The sequence below is a fragment of the Lytechinus pictus genome, chromosome 19, assembly GCF_037042905.1.
Source record: "Lytechinus pictus isolate F3 Inbred chromosome 19, Lp3.0, whole genome shotgun sequence".
NCBI lineage: Eukaryota > Metazoa > Echinodermata > Echinoidea > Temnopleuroida > Toxopneustidae > Lytechinus > Lytechinus pictus.
In genome coordinates this window covers 8,122,840-8,142,217 of record NC_087263.1, presented here as the reverse complement: position 1 = coordinate 8,142,217, position 19,378 = coordinate 8,122,840, and the positions used below count along the sequence as shown (strand labels likewise).

Below are 19,378 nucleotides of genomic sequence, written 5' to 3'. Positions count from 1 at the left end.
CGGGGTGTAAAATTATAAATCGAAAATCCATGCAGGTATTAAAACAGATACGAACCAATAGCGCCATCTCGAGTCCTCAACTACTCATACCTGGCCAGTTTCCTGACCGATAATGCTAGTGTAGTCGAGTAATATAGACCCATTTTAATGATAACATGCTAATTAACTACTCAATACATTTGTACCACAATAATTATGTTACCAAGTAGCAAAAAAATTACTTTTCCTCTCAAAGCATTTTAGTTTCTATATACAATTACAGGTCAATTTATTCTCTGTAGTATAAGTACATATCTGAAAAGGTATATTTTAAGACTATGCATTTATAACACAAAGTCATTAAGAGACCAGACACAGTTCACTCCGCCTTTAACAATATGAAAAGGAGAAATGTGTTTGTTTCATTACCTAATTGATGTCGGCCTACCTTTTGGTTTCTCGCAGACAAATCTTTTTTGAATGCTGCAAGGTCGATCATTCCAAGCGCCTGTGTTCACATGCCTGTCCACACAATGTTCGTTCCCTAAATAATTATCCGGGTTACCGGGATTCCATTGAGAATATCTGAAAGTTGGTGCAATCATAATAAAATAATTTCTATGAATTATAACATTGATTACTCCTAAGCATTTGGATAGATAGTTAGATAGTTAAAAATGAGAAAAGAATACTAGTTCTTGAAATATTTATATGCACGTTAGGTAGCTGCATATGCAACAATTGGGATGGTGATATCTCTCTTCCCCCATTCCCCCTTTCTTAAAATGAATACTCGAAAAAAATATTTCATTGTACATAGGGCCTATATACCACTCCCACAAAAAATACCAAAAATAAATTACATCATAGTGACAGATATGATTGATTGATATGAAATATATAATTCATTACTTCAAACTTCAAAAACTACAATTAACAGTTTGTAAATGCTGACACAGGAGACAATGCAATGAGGAAATGTGTTTATTCAAAAATAATTTCAAACAATGGGTTAGTATATTACCTAAGTTTTAATTTCGAATGTTACAAATGACATAATGGCTAAATCATTGTCGGCAAAATATGAATTAATATTCATCTAAAGTGTGAAACAGGCCTTACCTTAATAAGCCCAAATTTCGAATTGTTTCCTTCAATTGAAGTTAGATTTACGCCAGTGTTGAATTGAAGTGGTAAGTGGAAATTGCATTTTCGCTTCTGTTATCTCGGTAATTTGTTTTGAATAACTTAGATAGGTAAAAATGTATGTCTTTTTACATTATAAGTGTTTCTTCATGGTTCGACTGAAAATCATTGTGGTGATGCAATGCAACACTGAAATTACCTATGTGAAAACACATTCCTTCAAGAAAATGCAGTTAACGATCATTGTGATATTTTCGTATCTCCACATACTAAGAATTTAGCAATAGGATTGGTCAAAAGTCAATCACGTGATAAATGGTAGTTTCCCCCATCATCAACCATCACTAGTGGTGATGGAACTTTTGAGTTTCGCTGATCTCTTCAGCGGTCAATGAAGTTTTTCAACGCGTTTTCAATTATTTTGGGGACGCAAGAAAAAAAAAACTTGCCACACCCATTTTTGGTCTTTCATTTTCCATCACATGCAGTGACAAAGGCCGTAATTTCCTTTGTTACGTCACAATCTGTTTGAGTTGATAGTATTTGGCCGGCCTGTACCGGCGCTGCAGCTCGGCGAGCGAGATGTGTGAGCACTATATCGTTTTCGGGGCATAAATCAGAAACAAACATTAAGCATTACGCACAAACCAGTGACCAGCAGAAGATGAAAATTAATGAAACAATTTATTCTGCTCTTGGTCTTGGTCAGCAAAGTAAAAACCAAGATTTAGAACAGCCATCTCACCCACTGGCTCTAGATTTACTGCCACTAGCGACGCCAGGTCCAACTCTGATGATTCTAATGGTCCACCTCACCTGTCGCTCAGCCTCCGGCTCTAGGCAAGGAACATCAGCCCCCGGCCAGAGAAAACAAAAACGTAGGCCTTGTGCACAGTCCGCACAGAAGTGCAACTTTTCAGTTTACTGTGTGGTCAAAATTTACAATTAGGCCCAAAACACAAGGACCCTCTCTGTAAATATGTTGTTTTGAATTTTGTTCTTAGACGTATTGTTGTGACTGTGTTATTTCTTCTTCATCTTCGAGTTTATATAACCTAGTTGATAACCTTGTTAAACTAATTACAGTGACTCTTTGAACGATCATAAATTAGTCTTTTTTTAAATCTTTGCCAATTGGATCATAAGCTGTAAAAACTGTGGTGTTAAAACTGACACCAGTTGGTGTTAATAGAGGACCACACCCTGAGGTGTTGAAATTACACCCTAGGGATTGGACATAATACCATAGAGTGTAAATGTAACAACCAAAGGTGTTGTAATAACACCTATAGGTGTTAAACTAACACTGTAAATTTAACACCGGTGTAAAACAACCGGTGTGGTCCTCTATGTACACCGGTTAACACCGTACTTTTTGCTGTGTATGGATACATTGGATCAAATTGATTATCTTCCTTTCTAATGGATTTGATTTTGGATCATTGCAACATGACATGATATGGGTGAGTAACTTTAGAATAAAAACTTCTAATATCTAACTTGAGAACGATCATGTCTTAATAATTTTAAGATCTAGATCTGGATTCTATCCAGGAAATGTAAGGTTAGAATTCGGGGCTAAATAAAGGCCAGAATTAGGAACATTTATAATATTAATACCTAGAACGAGCAGATCTAGTTTATCTACGATATTTAGATCTAGATCGAACTCAGTTCACCACGTACATGTATTTTCGCGCGATAAGCCTTGTGTAGCATGCGCGAAATGAAATAAATGTGTAGGGGCCAAAAAGCCATTAAAAAACTTTTAGGTCCATCACAGGCGAGGATCCAGGGGAGGGGCACCTTTGAGGAACATTATTTTTTGTTTGCTTGTCAATTTTTTTTCGGGTACGAAATATCCCAAAATTGTGGTTGAAAACTATTTTTTTTTTTTTTTTTTTTTTTGGGGGGGGGGGGGCTTGTCAAAATTTTCGACCGAAAAAGTTGCCCCCCCCCCCTTTTGGAAAATCCTGGATCCGCCCCTGGTCCATCATTCTCCATTTTTCTTCATCACATTTGTGACATCATACACCGTGTTTACACTTAATCAGCTTTTGGTTCAGAACCAAAAGCCGATGCAGAATCGGCTTTTGGTTTATCTTGCACCGCGTTTACACACTGTTAGCTCGTGGTGCAGAATCGGTTCGCATGTCAAAAACCTGAAATGATACGCACACCAACAATAAACGTCATAATAAAGACAACGCTGGATCCGTGCGCTTACAAGCCAAGTTTGGCAAGCGCAGCAGCTAGATCGCGCGCACTTAAATCGTAAACTCACACTCAGGCATCGACGAATTTAATGATTTTTTTTAAGGAAACCTTGGATTTTGTATAAAATTATTGTTTCCCCCTCCTATTGAAAGGTTTTAAATGTGGATTATAGATGTGGAATATAAAGTATACGTTCATTTCTTGGTTTCAGGTGACGAGGCAAACTATCACTTCCCCGTCAAGCTGGATGTTCACGCTATCTTTCCTCAGCTTCGCTTCGGAAAGATATAGCTATATCCAGCTCGCCTCTGAAGTGATAGTTTGCCCATCACCTTCACCAACGGTGATTATTTGCCTATCATTAGTAATAAAGGTTGTAGATTTTGCCTGTAGGTCGTCTTCCAACAGGGAACACTTTCCCTGGCTGATATGCCTACTATCGTCCTACTACCATTGATACTACTACTACTACTACTACTACTACTACTACTACTACTACTACTACTACTACTACTACTACTACTATACTACTACTACTTACTACTACTACTACTACTACTACTACTACTACTACTATTACTACTACTACTACTACTACTACTACTTCTACTACTACTACTACTACTACTACTACTACTACTACTACTTCTACTACTACTACTACTACTTACTACTACTCCTACTACTCCTACTACTTCTTCTACTACTACTGCCACTACTACTTCTACTACTAATATTACTACTACTATAGCTAATACTACTACTAAAACTATTACTACTATTACTACTACTACTGGTACTACTACAAGTACTACTACTACTACTTCTACTACAACTACCGCAACTGCTACTACTACTTTTACTTTTGAAATTATTACTAAGTATTGAACTTCCACTACTACTACTACTACTACTACTACTTGTTCTTTTTCCCCTTCTTCTTCTACTACCACCACTACAACTATTATTATTGTTAATAATGTAGTAGATGTAATTGATAAGTTCTCGAAGATTAAAGGAAGAAAAATGATATGATAATCTTACCCCGTTTCGCTCAATAACGTGCCATCAGCCCATCGGAATTCACCTTCCTTCATTAGATCATCAAGCCCGAAGACAAAACTGTTGACTCCCATTCTTAAAAAGTGATCTCTCACTGCTGACTATATTATCATGTTAAACATAAAAAAACAAGTAAAATTATCTTCATTTGGAAGGATAGCAGTTCCGTATACAGTGAGTATAAAAAAGCGGGACAGTTTTGAAAAGTCTATGAAGATTTTGTTTCAAATTATGTATATTTTGATGTCAATACATGCTCTAAAGTCTTATCTTTTGACTGTCATCAAACCCCCAAATCAAATAAGTTTTGTTCATGCTTGAGCGCACACGGATTTTTTTTTTGTCAGGGGTACCAAAATGGCAAAAAATGAGAAAGTACTGACGATCTAATGAGACATTTCACTAATCAGCAGATTTCCTCCTGAGCCTTTAATTATCTTTACCATACTTTACGAATTATGGTATTAAAATCCATTTACAAAGTATTAAATTACTTGAATTGCCCTGTATTTTCATTTAACGATTTTTGATGCGCGTTTTATTCATCATAGGTGGCATCCTTGAAAAGCTGTTTCGTATTTCTAAAAGTAAATATTGCAAAAAAAAATACCTTAATTTTTGTAGCGAAAACTTGTTTTCTTACTTGTCAAATTTCTCTTAATTAAAAGGAACTTAATTTCTTGGTGAAAACCTTTTTTGTGTATCAAATTAAAACAAGCATCTCCTGTTATAAACTGTTCCCAGCACCCTGTCGAGAACAACCTAACATGTTGAAAGATTCAATGTACCCTTGGCAATATGCTTCATATCTTTCAAAGGCACCACAACCTTTGTTTTACGTCATAAAAGGATTTGAATAAATTTGAATGAATTACAAATATACAAATATAATGCATATATCCTTGCTTGGGTTGACAAGTTTTTTCTTGTTATGTTAAAATGTAAAATAGTTAAATGAAAATACAAAACACTTCAAACCAATTAATACTTTGTAAATATGGATTTTGAAAGCATAATTCTAAGTTTTGGCAAAGATAAGGAAAAGCTTGAGAGGTAGGCTGCTGATTAGCCAAATGTCTCATCGTCAATATTTTCTCATTTTCTGCCATTTGGCACAAGCCCTTTATTGAACCACTGACAAAAAAAGTTCCCTGTGCGCTCAAGCATGAACAAAACTGATTATTTTTAAAATTGCATTTGAAATATAAGACTTCAGAGCATTTATAAACATCAAAATATAGACATCATCATTTGAAACAGAATTTTGATAAACTTTTCAAAACTGTCCCGTTTTTTGTATACGTACTGTATAAAAACTCTTATCAATGGTTCTTCGAAAATAATCAGAAAAGGGTTCTAAACAATCACTCCTTTAGAATAATTTTCAGTTCTACAAGGAACTCTTCAAGGTTCTTTATACAACCTATGGGGTTCAGGAACCCCATAGGTCGTATATAAATCCTTAAGGAGAAACGGTAAAATGTGTCAAATATTGCAGAAATCATATATAAAGAAAATAAAAATAAAATAATCCACGTAATGTGATGTCTTCCTTGGCAAACAGCCACACCCCCTCCCCCCTCCCGTACAATAATGTAGAGTACATCCTTACTACTACTGAACCTGTATAACCTATATAATTACGACTGTCGCCAACTTTAGGTCATAAACGCTTTATATTTTTGTCCAGTTTCTGACATTAAACGATAATCACGTGGATAAAACCATTTGTATTGATACTTTCATCGTCATCATCATCATCGTAATCACGACCATCATCAACATCATTGTTATTATTATCATTGTCACTATTATTCAAACTACGTTTTTCCCATTATGCCCAAAGCGCACGCATACAATAGTGCCTTTGAAGGAAGAACAAGTGACAAATAAAAGCTACCACGTAATGTCTTGCAAGATATTGGATTCACACCATAATTTTAATTTAACTAATGTGAAACAACTTACATAAATCGTTGATGTTTTCAATTGCGCCAGATGTCCACCTATTTGCCGACAATACTCGTTTGCATTGAAATAATTCGCCGAAAATGTTGAGAAGTAATACTGTACATCGTTAACTGCTGCAATTTCTATCCATTTTCCATTAAGTGGGACTGCGTAAGAGGAGAATTATATCTCGTGAGAGATTTGCATTTTCAGACTTTGTGACTGTGTTTCTGCTTTAATATGAAACTACTTTAAATCATATATCAATCTAAACATCAATTTTATCATTGATTTTATCTGCAATTTAATAATTGAGTTTGACATTGTTATATATAATGGTAATATGTACCTAATCAAATGATTTTCTTAAATATATCACGTTACCAGTCTCTTATGTTAGCCTACCGAATGACTTCTACCGGGGGCGTCGTGGTCTAGTTGTTAACCCTCTCGTCTTTTAATCCGGGGGACGTGGGTTTGATTCCCAGCCATGGCCTTTTTTTCTTCAGCAATAAATTTGCACACATTGTTTTGCACTCAACTCGGGTGATGTAAATAGGTACCGACAGACAGGGAGTAATTCCTCAAACAGCTGTGAGCACCAAAATAGGTAGACTAGCTTAGTCGGGATATTATAATAGCGCACTGAGCACCTAACTAAAAATGGGGATACGTGCGCTATATAAATCCTATATTATTCTTTAAAAAAATTATAATTACATTTTTTGTTACCCGGGCGTGGTTTTGAGACGAGGATACATATCGTTTTCTCTGCCATTAGAATAATAACAGACACTTGTTATCCTTAGAACTATTCTACAGCTATCTCGTGCGTGTAATTCCTAATTATGCATTATTATGGTGTGTATTAATTGTAAACATATTGCACAGTACTCGAAGACAAAAAAAAATCGTAATGTACTTTGTGGTCTTTCACAGATGTAAGGCAGTGCGTCTTCACAAGTCCGACTGTCCCATCGACCGTGATTGTCATTGTTTCCATCAGACCATAAACATCCACAGGACTGTCCTATAGAGCTTGATGGCTCGTCAGGAGCCCAGTGAGGATCACTAAAATTAAAGGTATGAAAGAACGGAATTAATTTTGGACAAATCTTGATGATGGTTGTCTGGCTAAGGGAAAGTGGAAGAGTGCATCTTAGTGTGTTTTTAGTATTTTTTTAAAGTAACAATGTAAAATGCACCGCACGATGTATCCTTGTTCGAGAGGCGAGGGGAATCCGCTTTGCTACAGCACCAACTTGCATAATGCAGAGGGCACCAATAAATTGCGGGCTTGGGGTGCAAGCTAAACTCAAACTCAAACTTCTAAACTCAAAGAAATTAGGACCAACCAATTTCCGATCCATTATAACATACATGTATGGGAATCCCCCCAAAACATACCCCTTGCCTGTTTCGTCCTAACATGCTAGAGCCAAAGAATATACGTACGCCTCACGAATGTACTAAGGTGTGGTAAATTGTTTTGGGGGGCAGTCAAATATATTGCTGTACACACGCGTGACCAAGTAATTTCCAAACACCCCTAAACGAGTTTTTCTCTGTGTGCAAAATAATCCCCTAAGCAAGTTTTCGCGGGCTTTATCTACACATTTTGGCCCCTAAACAAGTTGTCGCCAAAATATGACCTCGGGGAAAAGGCTTGGAAACAAAATACCCTAAACACAGTCAGACTGCAGGTCACAAGAAAGTGGCTTCTTTCATCCAAGTGATATTCATGACTTGAGATGTTTTGCATATTTAATGAGCTTGATGCGGACCAAAACACCTCTTTTCATTCGGTCATTGCTGCTCTATTTGTGCATCGAATTTCATGAATTTGGTACCATTGTAAAGAAGAAAAATCATTCTTGGTCATGTTTTTGGATTTATTCAAAGATTTTGTAATATAGATTAAAATTTTGATCTAAAATATGCTACAAAATAAATATTTTCACCTGACAAAAGCTGCTATTTTCACACTTTATTTTAGTTTGACCCCAAATGATTTTTATAGCATGATAAAGCTGAATATGTATGCTTTGAAATGATATAGGTTTCAAAATAAGAATTGGTTTAATCGGGTCAAGATCACACTTTTCATTTGCCAAGTACATAAAGCAGCTTGAAAACAAGAATACTGCTCTCTGATTGGTCAAAAAGACCACACAATGGCAAATTCCAAAGGTTCCAGTTCCTGGGTTCCTGGGAAGGTCACACTTCCCATGTGGTAATCTCTTCGAATACCCCGCGCCTGTTGTTCTGTGAACCTTATCCAGCCAATCAGAACTCTGGATTTCTTGCAAGTACAAAATTTCAGAAATCTCGTCTTGTACCTTGGTGGGAAAAGTGTGATCTTGACCCGATTAAAAGGTGCCGCATATCAAGAGTGGCATTGTGAGAAAGTACAGAAGTTCAGCTTTATGGTGATATAGATATCATTGAGGCTCAAAATAAAAAGTTTTGCACAATTTGCAAAAGAAAACAGAGGAAGAAAATTCAGTTTTAAGGCACATTTTCAGGCCAGAAATTTATTTATTCAACAAAATATTGTATACAAAATAAGTGACCAATATGAAAGAGTAACTTTTACTCTATTTGATGGTGTAATAATATTTCATTTAACTTGAGGTTAAAACAGGTAAATTCTTAGAGAAAGAAAATCTCACGAATCACGAGATTTTGCCAGGAGGAGGATTCAGCCACGAGATGATTTGGATGAATCTGGCCTTTTTGCTCATTAGCATAGGGACCTGCGGTCTGACTGTACACGTTTGGCTAGTCTTAAAAAAAAGCTTTGGGGGTAAAACATACCCTAAATACGTCTGACCCCGCGATTGACCATTGACCAGTCTTTCAAAACCACCCTTTTTCTTGAAAAATCGGTGTTTTTGATACCCTTAAAGGTCAAGTCCACCCCAGGAAAATGATGACTTGAATAAATAGAGAAAAATCAAAATAGCATAGTGCTGAAAATTTCATCAAAATCGGATGTAAAACAAGAAAGTTATGACATTTTAAAGTTTCGCTTATTTTTCACAAAACAGTGATATGGACAACTGGGTGAGTCAGGCGATGATGTTCATCACTCACTTTTTTTTTATTGTTTGAATTAAACAATATTTTTTTTTATAGATTTGACAATAAGGACCAACTTGACTATACCATATACTGTAGTATTAAACAATGCTAATTCCACATGTTCAGCGAGCAATTAATTGTTGTCTCACTTGACAATGTGGAGAAAATTAGAATATTTCGTATTTCATGTAATAAAATACAAAAGAAATAGTGAGTGGATGACGTCATAGTCTCCTCATTTGCATATCAGCCAGGATGTGCATATAACTGTTTTGTGAAATTAAGCGAAACTTTAAAATGCCATAACTTTCTTATTTTACATCCGATTTCGATGAAATTTTCAATTTTGTGTTGGGGTGGACTTGTTTTTTAACGAGACCACGCGCGGACCGCGTCCAAAACTGAAAAAAACGCCGCTTTAAACGCGTTTTGTTTTTGGCCACGCGTGTGTACAGCAATATATCTGACTGGCCCCCCTCCCCCGGGAAATTTTGCCTCCGTAATTATTTAAAGAGGAAAAATATGCATTATCTCAAGCCATTACAGTGCTTTGAAAGTATAAAGAATTCCATTTTGAGACTAACTGTGCTCTCATCCATACAGTATACAGTTTCATAAGTTTCTTTAATGCCAACAATGCGCAATGGCATGCCACACTTTCATCCTAGATTACAAGGAACAATTTTATCTAAATAATGAACGGCACATTTTTTGGTGATTATTTTGCGAAATTACCTATCACAGCATTCAACGTGATGCCACCCCCCTCCCAATAATACGTCAAGATTTTGTAATCATGTAGGAAAATAAAAGAAATACACCAACCTCAAGTTAATACCATCATTCCAGCTAAATGGCTCACTATCTGAGCTTCGATTTAAACCAAACCAATAACAATAGGAAGATGAAAGAGCGGGTGTAACAAACGATTCTAGAAATGTCTGAGAAGAAAAAAAAATATATAGTATAATTAACAAGAGAAAAATACATATTGGTGTAAATTATATCTTTGTAAATGAAATCATCCTTCAAGGCGTTATCATCTTATCATATATTATATTTTTAGTTGAAATGGTCATTTGAACGCTTACTTTACTAATACAATACTATAAAACTATTTAATTTATTTATTTCCGTTTCGCAATTGTACATAATATGATAAACATAACATAACAAGGTCAAAAATACTACAAGACGAAATATAATATATATATATAACATAATCATAGATTTAAGGAACACAATTCAGTAAATAAAGTTATCTCAAATGACATTTGTAATTAAAAGTAAAACGGAGGGACTTGCCGAAAAAAGCAAAGCTTGTACAAGAGGCAAGCCCCTATTTTAGTTACATTACAAAATTACGACAAATAAATATTGGGTCGTACTAATAATTTTGTTTAAAAATAAATACAAGCAATTTGTGTGCACTTGACATAAACGTAACTGATGGATAATGTGAGAAAATATTATAAGAGAGGGGAGAGGTGAGGGGAGAAGACAGGAGGGAAAGAACAGTGCAGTACACTAAATAGAAGGAAAGAAGAAAGAAGGCGGGCAGCAGGAACAGGTACTTTGGCTAATTGTAATTTTAAGAAGAAAAAATAATAAAACAAATAATATACATGACTATGTAAATAATATGAGCGCATATAATACGCATATACACAAAAGTCGAGTATAATTTAATTAGTTATTCAGCTTGACCTGTTTTTAACGAGTATTGCAGAATTAACATTTTTCAGTTTGCGTTTAAAAATATTTACATTAGGGGATTCTTTGAAATCTTGAGGCAGAGAGTTCCAGTAGGCAGGCCCGGATAAGACAAATGAGTTTTTTGCAAATAAAGTTCTTGTTAAAGGAAGATGATAATATTGTCGTTGCCTTGTTGGGTAGCAGTGTACGGATGCATTTTTACGGAACATATTAGAGAAAATGGCGAGGAGATCGTCCTTGCTTAATTTGAACATAAATTGACTAAGTTCGAAAATATATATGTCACTTATTTCAAGAATGTTATTTTCAAAAATAAGATATCAGTATGTGATCTAAAGTGTGTTTGAAAAATTATTCTTAGAGCATTTTTTCTGGAGAAGTAATATTCTGTTTAGTTGTGTTTGTATTGCACATCCCGAGGCAATAATTCCATAATTGATATATGATAGAATAAGGGTGTAATATAATGTTAACAAAGTGCGGGAAGGGAGAAAATGTTTGAGTTTATTAATAATTCCAATGTTTCTAGAAATTGTTTTAGATATACTATGGATATGAGGCTTCCAGGATAATTTGTCGTCAATAAGGACACCCAAGAATCTCGTAGTGGAAACATTATTAAGAACGAAATTATCAAAGAAAATACTGTCAGGTAGAGTATTGATTTTATTACTGAAAAGCATGTAGTTTGTCTTCTGGTGATTAAGCAAACGTTTGTTGGCCTTGATCCAATCTGTAACATTTGTTAGTTCAAAGTTTCCGATTCTAACGAATTGGTTAATATCATCATGGGAAAATAAAATATTGGAGTCGTCAGCAAAAAGTATAAATGAAAGTAAATTTTATGTATATTTAATATCATTGATGTAATTAATAAAAAGAAGTGGGCCTAGTAGGCTACCCTGGGGGACACCGCAAGTAATTGAAAGAGTAGTCGCATTGCTATTATTTACTGATACTGATATACTGATACTATCATACTGATACTGATACTATCATTGTATACTAAGTATATAAGTAGCAGTATACTAATACTGATATTATTTACTATTGACAGATAAGATCCTGAAATTTTCAGCACATTCCATGCTTGAGAAGGTGTTTTATACAAACAGGATAAAAATAGCAGAGAAAGGGTGTAGGCTGGGGTAAAATGAGTGCACGTGCACCCTCCCGCTGAGGAAGAGGAGTTCCGACAGTGGCAAGCAAAACAAAATTTGTACCCCTTATTCTGCGTTCAACAGCTGATTTTCCAAACTTTGTAGTTCCACCTCCCCAAGATGTCAGTACACCCACCATGCCACTTTAGTTCCATCTCCTCATGCTCAAACCTGCCTACGCCCTTGCATATATTCTACATGTATATTGATCAGGGGCGGTATTCTGAGGTCATTTTATCTTTAAAATATTTTATTTTATCTCTTAAAATGATATTGGTATTCTGAGATGACATTTTATCTCTCAGATAAAATTTAAAAATGTATCTTGCGTATCTATGATGATACGCAACAGAGCAGTGGCTGCGTAGACATACACATCGCGTATATGGCCATTGCAACGCGGGTGATATGCTTGCGCCCAAGTTACTTTGAAGAAAAAATAAAATAAACTTAAAAGAGGGTAGGGGCTATTTGATCTCCGCGACGTTGATTTTGTCAATATTTCTAGGTGAATTAACTCCAAATGTTGACATGAAAAGGAAGAAAAATGATATGTTTATTGAGAACAACACCTTAACGTTATTCCTGTACAATCAGGACATATTCCAAAAGACTTTTCTTGACTAATATTGTCTTTGAAATGAAGCTTGAAAAGATGCGATATAGACTTCGAAAAAGTTGAGAGTATTGTCATTTTGTTTAAAAGAAATCTCTGTACAGACGCGCAAGCGTATAGTGCAAGCGTATTTGAAGTCAATAAATTGACGCAATCTCACCCCTTTGCCACACCTCCTGGCGGAATGGATTTGCATTGGTTGAGTGACATGAGAGAGCTATAAAAGCGCGTTTCTAATTGGATATTGATTTAAACGGAGATAAAATATTTTATTTTATAAACCTCTCTTTAAGAATGTCGAATAATCCGTTCCTCTGATTGGTCAAAACTGAGGTCATGTAAACGACCATGGGCGGTATTCTGAGGTCATTTTATCTTTAAAATATTTTATTTTATCTCTTAAAATGAAATTGGTATTCTGAGATGACATTTTATCTCTCAGATAAAATTTAAAATTTTATCTTGAGTATAAATTTTATCTTGCGTATCTATGATGATACGCAACAGAGCAGTGGCTGCGTAGACATACCCATCGCGTATCTGGCCATTGCAACGCGGGTGATGTGCTTGCGCCCAAGTTACTTTGAAGAAAAAAATAAAATCAACTTAAAAGAGGGTAAGGGCTATTTTATCTCCACGACGTTGATTTCGTCAATATTTCTAGGTGAATTAACTCCAAATGTTGGCATGAAAATTAAGAAAAATGATATATTCATTGAGAACAGCACCTTAAAGTTATTCCTGTACAATCAGGAAGTATTTCATAAGACTTTTCTTGACTAATATTGTCTTTGAAATGATGCTTGAAAAGATGCGATATAGACTTCGAAAAAAAGATGAGAGTATTGCCATTTTTGTTAAAAAGAAATCTCTGTAAAGACGCGCAGGCGTATAGTGCAAGCGTATTGAAGTCAATAAATTGACGCAATCTCACTCCTTCGCCACACCTCCTAGCGGAATGGATTTCCATTGGTTGAGTGATACGAGAGAGCTATAAAAGCGCGTTTCTAATTGGATATTGATTAAAAAATAGGTGTGTCTTACAGAGATAAAATGGAGATAAAATTGTTCTCAAAATACCAATTCGGAGAGATTTTAAGGGTATTTTATCTCACTGATTTTAACGGAGATAAAATATTTTATTTTATCTGAGATAAAATGGATCTCAGAATACCACCCCATGCCTTCAAAACAACAAATTAAGGTGGTAACCAAGGGCAACGGGCATAGTTAACAAGATTTCTGCCCGTTGCCCCCTGACCCACCCCTTAACGACGGGCATGGCAAAATTTGGCCGAGATCCCCATTTGATTGCATGCAAAATGTTGCTTTCTGCGGTGATTGCGGATACCATAAATATCCGCGCGATTTGATCGGAAGTTTTAGACAATTCGCGCATTTACGCGCTTATAGCGCTAGTGCGCGCAACGGATATGTCACATCGATGGAAAGATGCCGATCTTTGTCTTTTGCTTGTTGATTCCTGTTAAAATATATGGCATTATTTAAAAGAAGACTAACTTATTAAAGCTCGTGGATAGTGTTGGTAAAGGATACAAAAATTCCAGTTGAATGAATTTTTTTTGTTGAATAACAATTGCTGATAATAAAGCAATGTGAAAGTGACAAAATTTCAGCTTGGAAATATCAAAATTTTAAATAAACTCTGAGAAATAAAATCAATTTCCTCGGCTGAATTCACTGACAATTAGCTGAATTTATGCGCACCGATATAGCGCCCACTTTCGTCCACGACTGATTTTTTCCCCCCTGTTCGTCGATCGCTATTCCGTTCCACTTTTAGCAAACTGAAATATCCCTGCGAGCGTAGTCTGCTAATTCCGTATATGCTCGTCGGTTATTGTTATAGCATGACTTCCGTCGAGTTTCTCCCCCGGCGGCGAGTTCTGCGAGGAGCGCAGGCGACCATAACGTTGCGTTAGATTGGTTAGAGAATTAAAAAAAACACATGGGGACTGACTTACCCTTATGCTGTCCCTCTAACTTGTAGTTCACATGTTACTCTAGTTTTTTTTTAGGTTCACGAAAACGTACTGGAGATGTTTCTGTCAAAATTTTGGCTACAAATTTTCACGTGCGACAAGATTAGTTCATTGGCTGAACTATGGAGAGGATTGATTGAAATTACGGTATACAACTACAGCATGCTGCATGCACTGCGCGATGCGATGGACAGTGGCCACGCTCGCTCAGCTCGGCGCGGCCTCCTGACATTCCCATCATACACATTTTTTGCGTGTACAACGATTGTGTTCATGTCTTTCACGTCATATTTCAGCGCATGCATTGGGGAAGGGAAATTTGGAAATGGGGGAAAAGGGAGAAAAGAAAGAGAGGGAAAGATAAAGAAAAAGAGTAATGTTTTGATCATGGGCAAGATTCGTATATCTAATTGCTACTGCAAATGCGAAGCACGAGTAGAATTTTTTTAATATATGTTTGGCCCATTAGCGTATACCTACGGGGGGCCGGGGCAGAGGCCAAGAGGGGGGCAGACTGCCCCCCCCCCCCTGACGAGTCACAACCCATGCAAGGAACGTATCCCCCCCCCCCCCCGCAAGTGGCCTGTTCCTGTGAGCTTGAAGACCTTTTTTTTCTTCTTTCTTTTATGCTTGTCAATTTTTTTTTCTGGTACAAATTCCTTAATTTGTGTTTGAAGTCCTTTTTTTTGCTCGTCAAATTTTTGGGCGGACGAATTTGCCCCCCCCCCCTGGGAAAATCCTAGGTAAGCCACTGTTCTGGGGCCCGTTGCAGAAAGAGTTGCAATCAATCGCAACTCAAAAAAAATCACGCGCAATTTGATTTTCGACCAATCAACAACGAGCATTTGGGACTTGCGCATGATTTTTAGAGTTGCGATTGATTGCAACTCTTTCTGCAACGGGCCCCTGGCCTGATAAACAAGGGACCTGCTTGTAGTTTCCATGAAGACGATACATTCTTGTTGGCCTATTTCAACAATCGAATAATGTGAGCACGAAGTGCGAGCTGAGCTTTTGAAATTCCAACCAAGAAAATGGATATTCTAAGCAATTTTTGTAATCCTGAACTACTAAACACTAAAAAAATACGAGCGCGAAGCGAGATGGGGAAAATTTTGAGATTTAGGGTGCGTTTATCCGCCACTTTTTCACCCTAGAATCATGATCTGAATCATGATTCTGCAGAATCACGATTGCGTTTAGTCGAAATTGAATATAATCATGATTAGAATCACAAACATGAAACACGAAAAAAGGGGCGTTTGGAAAGACGTTTCTGCAGAATCACGTACGAAAATGTTCGAATAAACGATATCGTGATTTGAATCATGATTATATGACCTCACTGTGTCGGGCTACTTTCGGTTTGACTCTTGCCAAGCTCAGCTCATTGTATGTACATGATTACTCTGCATGCATTTCTTGTCATGTCCAAGTTCTGTGTTGGTCATCGCATCGTCCACTACTTTTCATTTTTTGGTCATGTCTTCAACTTCAAGTTCTAGTAAATGAATTAACTGGACAGACAATGATCTCAGTTGTTGTTGAGTATAGAGTGTCAATATTAAATTGGATCTACGCTGAAATTCACTTCCGAACACCATTTTTGATAAATTAACAAGATGAATAGAAGCACATGGACCCTATATGATATAAGTAAATAAAATTAGGTATAGACTGAATTCTGGAAGCAAAAGATTTTTCGAGAGCCGAAGCACGTGCGAAAAACTTCCTCTGTCAAATTGCGCACTAGTGATGCGCACTGGATTGGCCCGAATCTGAGGAGAAACAGCATTGGAATGAAGGTCGTCTAAACGCTGATTCTGTGATATCGTGATTCATGTTTGTGTTTTGAATCATGATTCGAATCATGATTCAATTCATGATTCTGGCTTGAGGTCGCATAAACGCAGCCTTAGAGCTAAAAACGGGACTGGACACTATTCATGTTTTGTAATTCGTGAAGATGGGTAATTAGGCATCTTTCACATTTATAATGCGAGCGCGAAGTGCGAGCAGAATATTGTTTATATTATAATCTCAATTAATATAAGCACTATTTCAATCACTAAAAATGAAAATTGGATGTGGATTGCATTTAATAAAATGATTCGAGCCTGTGAGCGCGAGCTGATATTTTTGTAAAATTATTTTGACCTAGGACGGGGATATTCTAAGGACATGTTGTCATCATAATGAAAATGGTAATTATCTACCTATTAAAGCGCGAGATGAAACTTGTCGACATTCTATTCTGAAAAAAATACAATATAGTAATTAGCAATTCATGAAAATGTTCTTATCTTATTTGTTACTCTAATAACTAATAAGCCCGATGAAAGCGAGAAATTTGTTAATATCAAGTTCTGACAACTGGATATTGTAAGCATTGTATTTATGAATAGAAGACATTGGTTGATATAATCTTTAACAATTAATGCGAGCGCAAATCACGAACCGATTTTATTTTAATTGTCTTTTGACAATCATGTGATAGGTTTTGACAATCAGACCTGAATATGAATATTTTTTAGAATTCATTGAATATACGAAGACTAGGGTACTTGACAAATAATGCGAGCGCGTAGCGGGAGCTGCATTGATACTTGGACCATAAAACGGACTATGGCTGCACATAATAAAAATCAATTTATAAATCAAACAATAATGACAGCTCGCCTTGTTTTATTCACTTGTCTTCTTCCCCCTTTTCTCCTCTCTTTTCCCTTTTCCTTTTTTTTTTTACTTTCCTTTTTTTTTGCTCCTCCACTACGGGGACCCGGGAACTTTGCCCCTGGATCCGCCTATGAGATAGCGATAAAGCTGAATTTAAAAAAAGGAAGAGAAGGGATTAAGGAAAAGTGGAATTAGGCATATAAGAACACGTCCAGGTTGACGATCGAGGATTACAAAAAAAAAACGAACGGGAGGAAAAAATTTGATGCCGTACATGTATGTGCCACGAAGTCTAAATCAGCTTGCTAATTTTTAATGTAATAACGATCGTAAAACCCTGCTGAATTTCGAAGAGGTTTCGCGGAGATACCATACAAGCATTAACATATCCTAGATAATGTTAAATCCTAGCCAAAAAATTTGGGGGCACGCCCCCCCCCCCCCAATTTTCGCTTTCATCGCGGTGTATGTAAAATAACATGGGTGTCCAGTGTCGGTCTTTACGGGGTTGGATGAGATTGGATAACTGACACAATTAAGTTTGGTCCCTGAAAGTTTTTTTTTGTTACATTTAGGCCTATTTTTACTTGTAATTTATTATTATTATTATCATTACTTTTTTTGAGGGGGTGGTCAGTAGCACTACCAGTCTAAAATTTCAAGGGGGGACAGAATTGCATAAAGGATAAAATTATTACTAGAAAAGCTGCAGGCGAGCAATTTTTGTATCACCCTTCAATACAAAAATCTAACTTTGTGATAGATTTTGACGTGATACATATCTCTTTATCATTCTTTTCTCTTCAATGGGGAGGGGGTTCCAAGTCACCAGGAGGGGGGGGTGAGCTATGCTCACAAGGACTGCATAAGTTTATGCAAGCGCGACGAGCGAGTTTAGATGCTACCATTAGATTGCCATTATGATTCATTAAAAAGTATGATGATCAAAGGGAGATCGACACCCCCCCCCCCTCCCCGAACCCTGAGCAATTCCTGGAGGGTATTGAAGGAGCAGGAGAAAGAAAATGGGAAAGGGGGAGTAAGGCGTGTGCATGTGCGTAAATGGATCTCAATTTATTTGAAAGGGGGGAAAATGGGTTATTCATAGTTTGTTCTAGGTGTTGTTTTTTCGTACAGTAGTGTAATTTTAGTGTGAACAGATGTATATGGAAATTCATAAAATATGTTATTATGAAAAATGAAATTTAAATATATTGTGTTGTGTATGTTTTGTATATATTGCCATTGTTATAACAGATTCTAACTCGAGCTCCTTTTTTCTATTCTGCGGTGCTATATTTTTATTCAGTACCATCGGCATTCTCGCTTCGCTTGCTTAATTTCATTCTCACAAAAAAAGTTAGTGCAATATTTTTATTTTTCAGATTACCTTTCAACCTTCAGCTACCTTCAACCACTTTAGAAAAATAATGTGAAGCGGATATTGATCGCACTTACTTACTAAATTTGTGAACGCAAAGCGCGAGCTAATATTTTTGCAATATGAATTTAGAACTTTTCTTGTAATCATGAAGAGAATGTGTATCGCTGAATAAAAAGAAGATAATTAATATTCGAGTGGCGAGAATAATTTGTGCATATTGACTAGACTTGAAAATTAATATTTTAGGGCAGTTGATATCCTCTTGAACATGTTGAACATATTATCATCCCGCTCAAGTCAATGCGAGCGCGAAGTGTAAGCAACGTTTTTAAACGTTTTTTTTTTTACATTATGGCCTGATTTCCTTCTTTATTTTCTTATCATC

General features: G+C 36.3%; 1 protein-coding gene across 1 annotated transcript in view; it reads right to left on the bottom strand.

The window, feature by feature from the left end:
* Positions 1 to 404: 404 nt before the first annotated feature.
* LOC135157664 (macrophage mannose receptor 1-like) overlaps positions 405 to 19,378 on the bottom strand; it is a 38,264-nt gene continuing 19,290 nt past the window's right edge. The window contains exons 5-9 of the mRNA XM_064114060.1: positions 10,264 to 10,379; positions 7,277 to 7,425; positions 6,373 to 6,521; positions 4,387 to 4,505; positions 405 to 564 (exon numbers count right to left, since the gene is read on the bottom strand). Coding sequence (XP_063970130.1) covers positions 405 to 564; positions 4,387 to 4,505; positions 6,373 to 6,521; positions 7,277 to 7,425; positions 10,264 to 10,379 — 693 coding nt within the window. The remainder of the gene's footprint in view (positions 565 to 4,386; positions 4,506 to 6,372; positions 6,522 to 7,276; positions 7,426 to 10,263; positions 10,380 to 19,378) is intronic.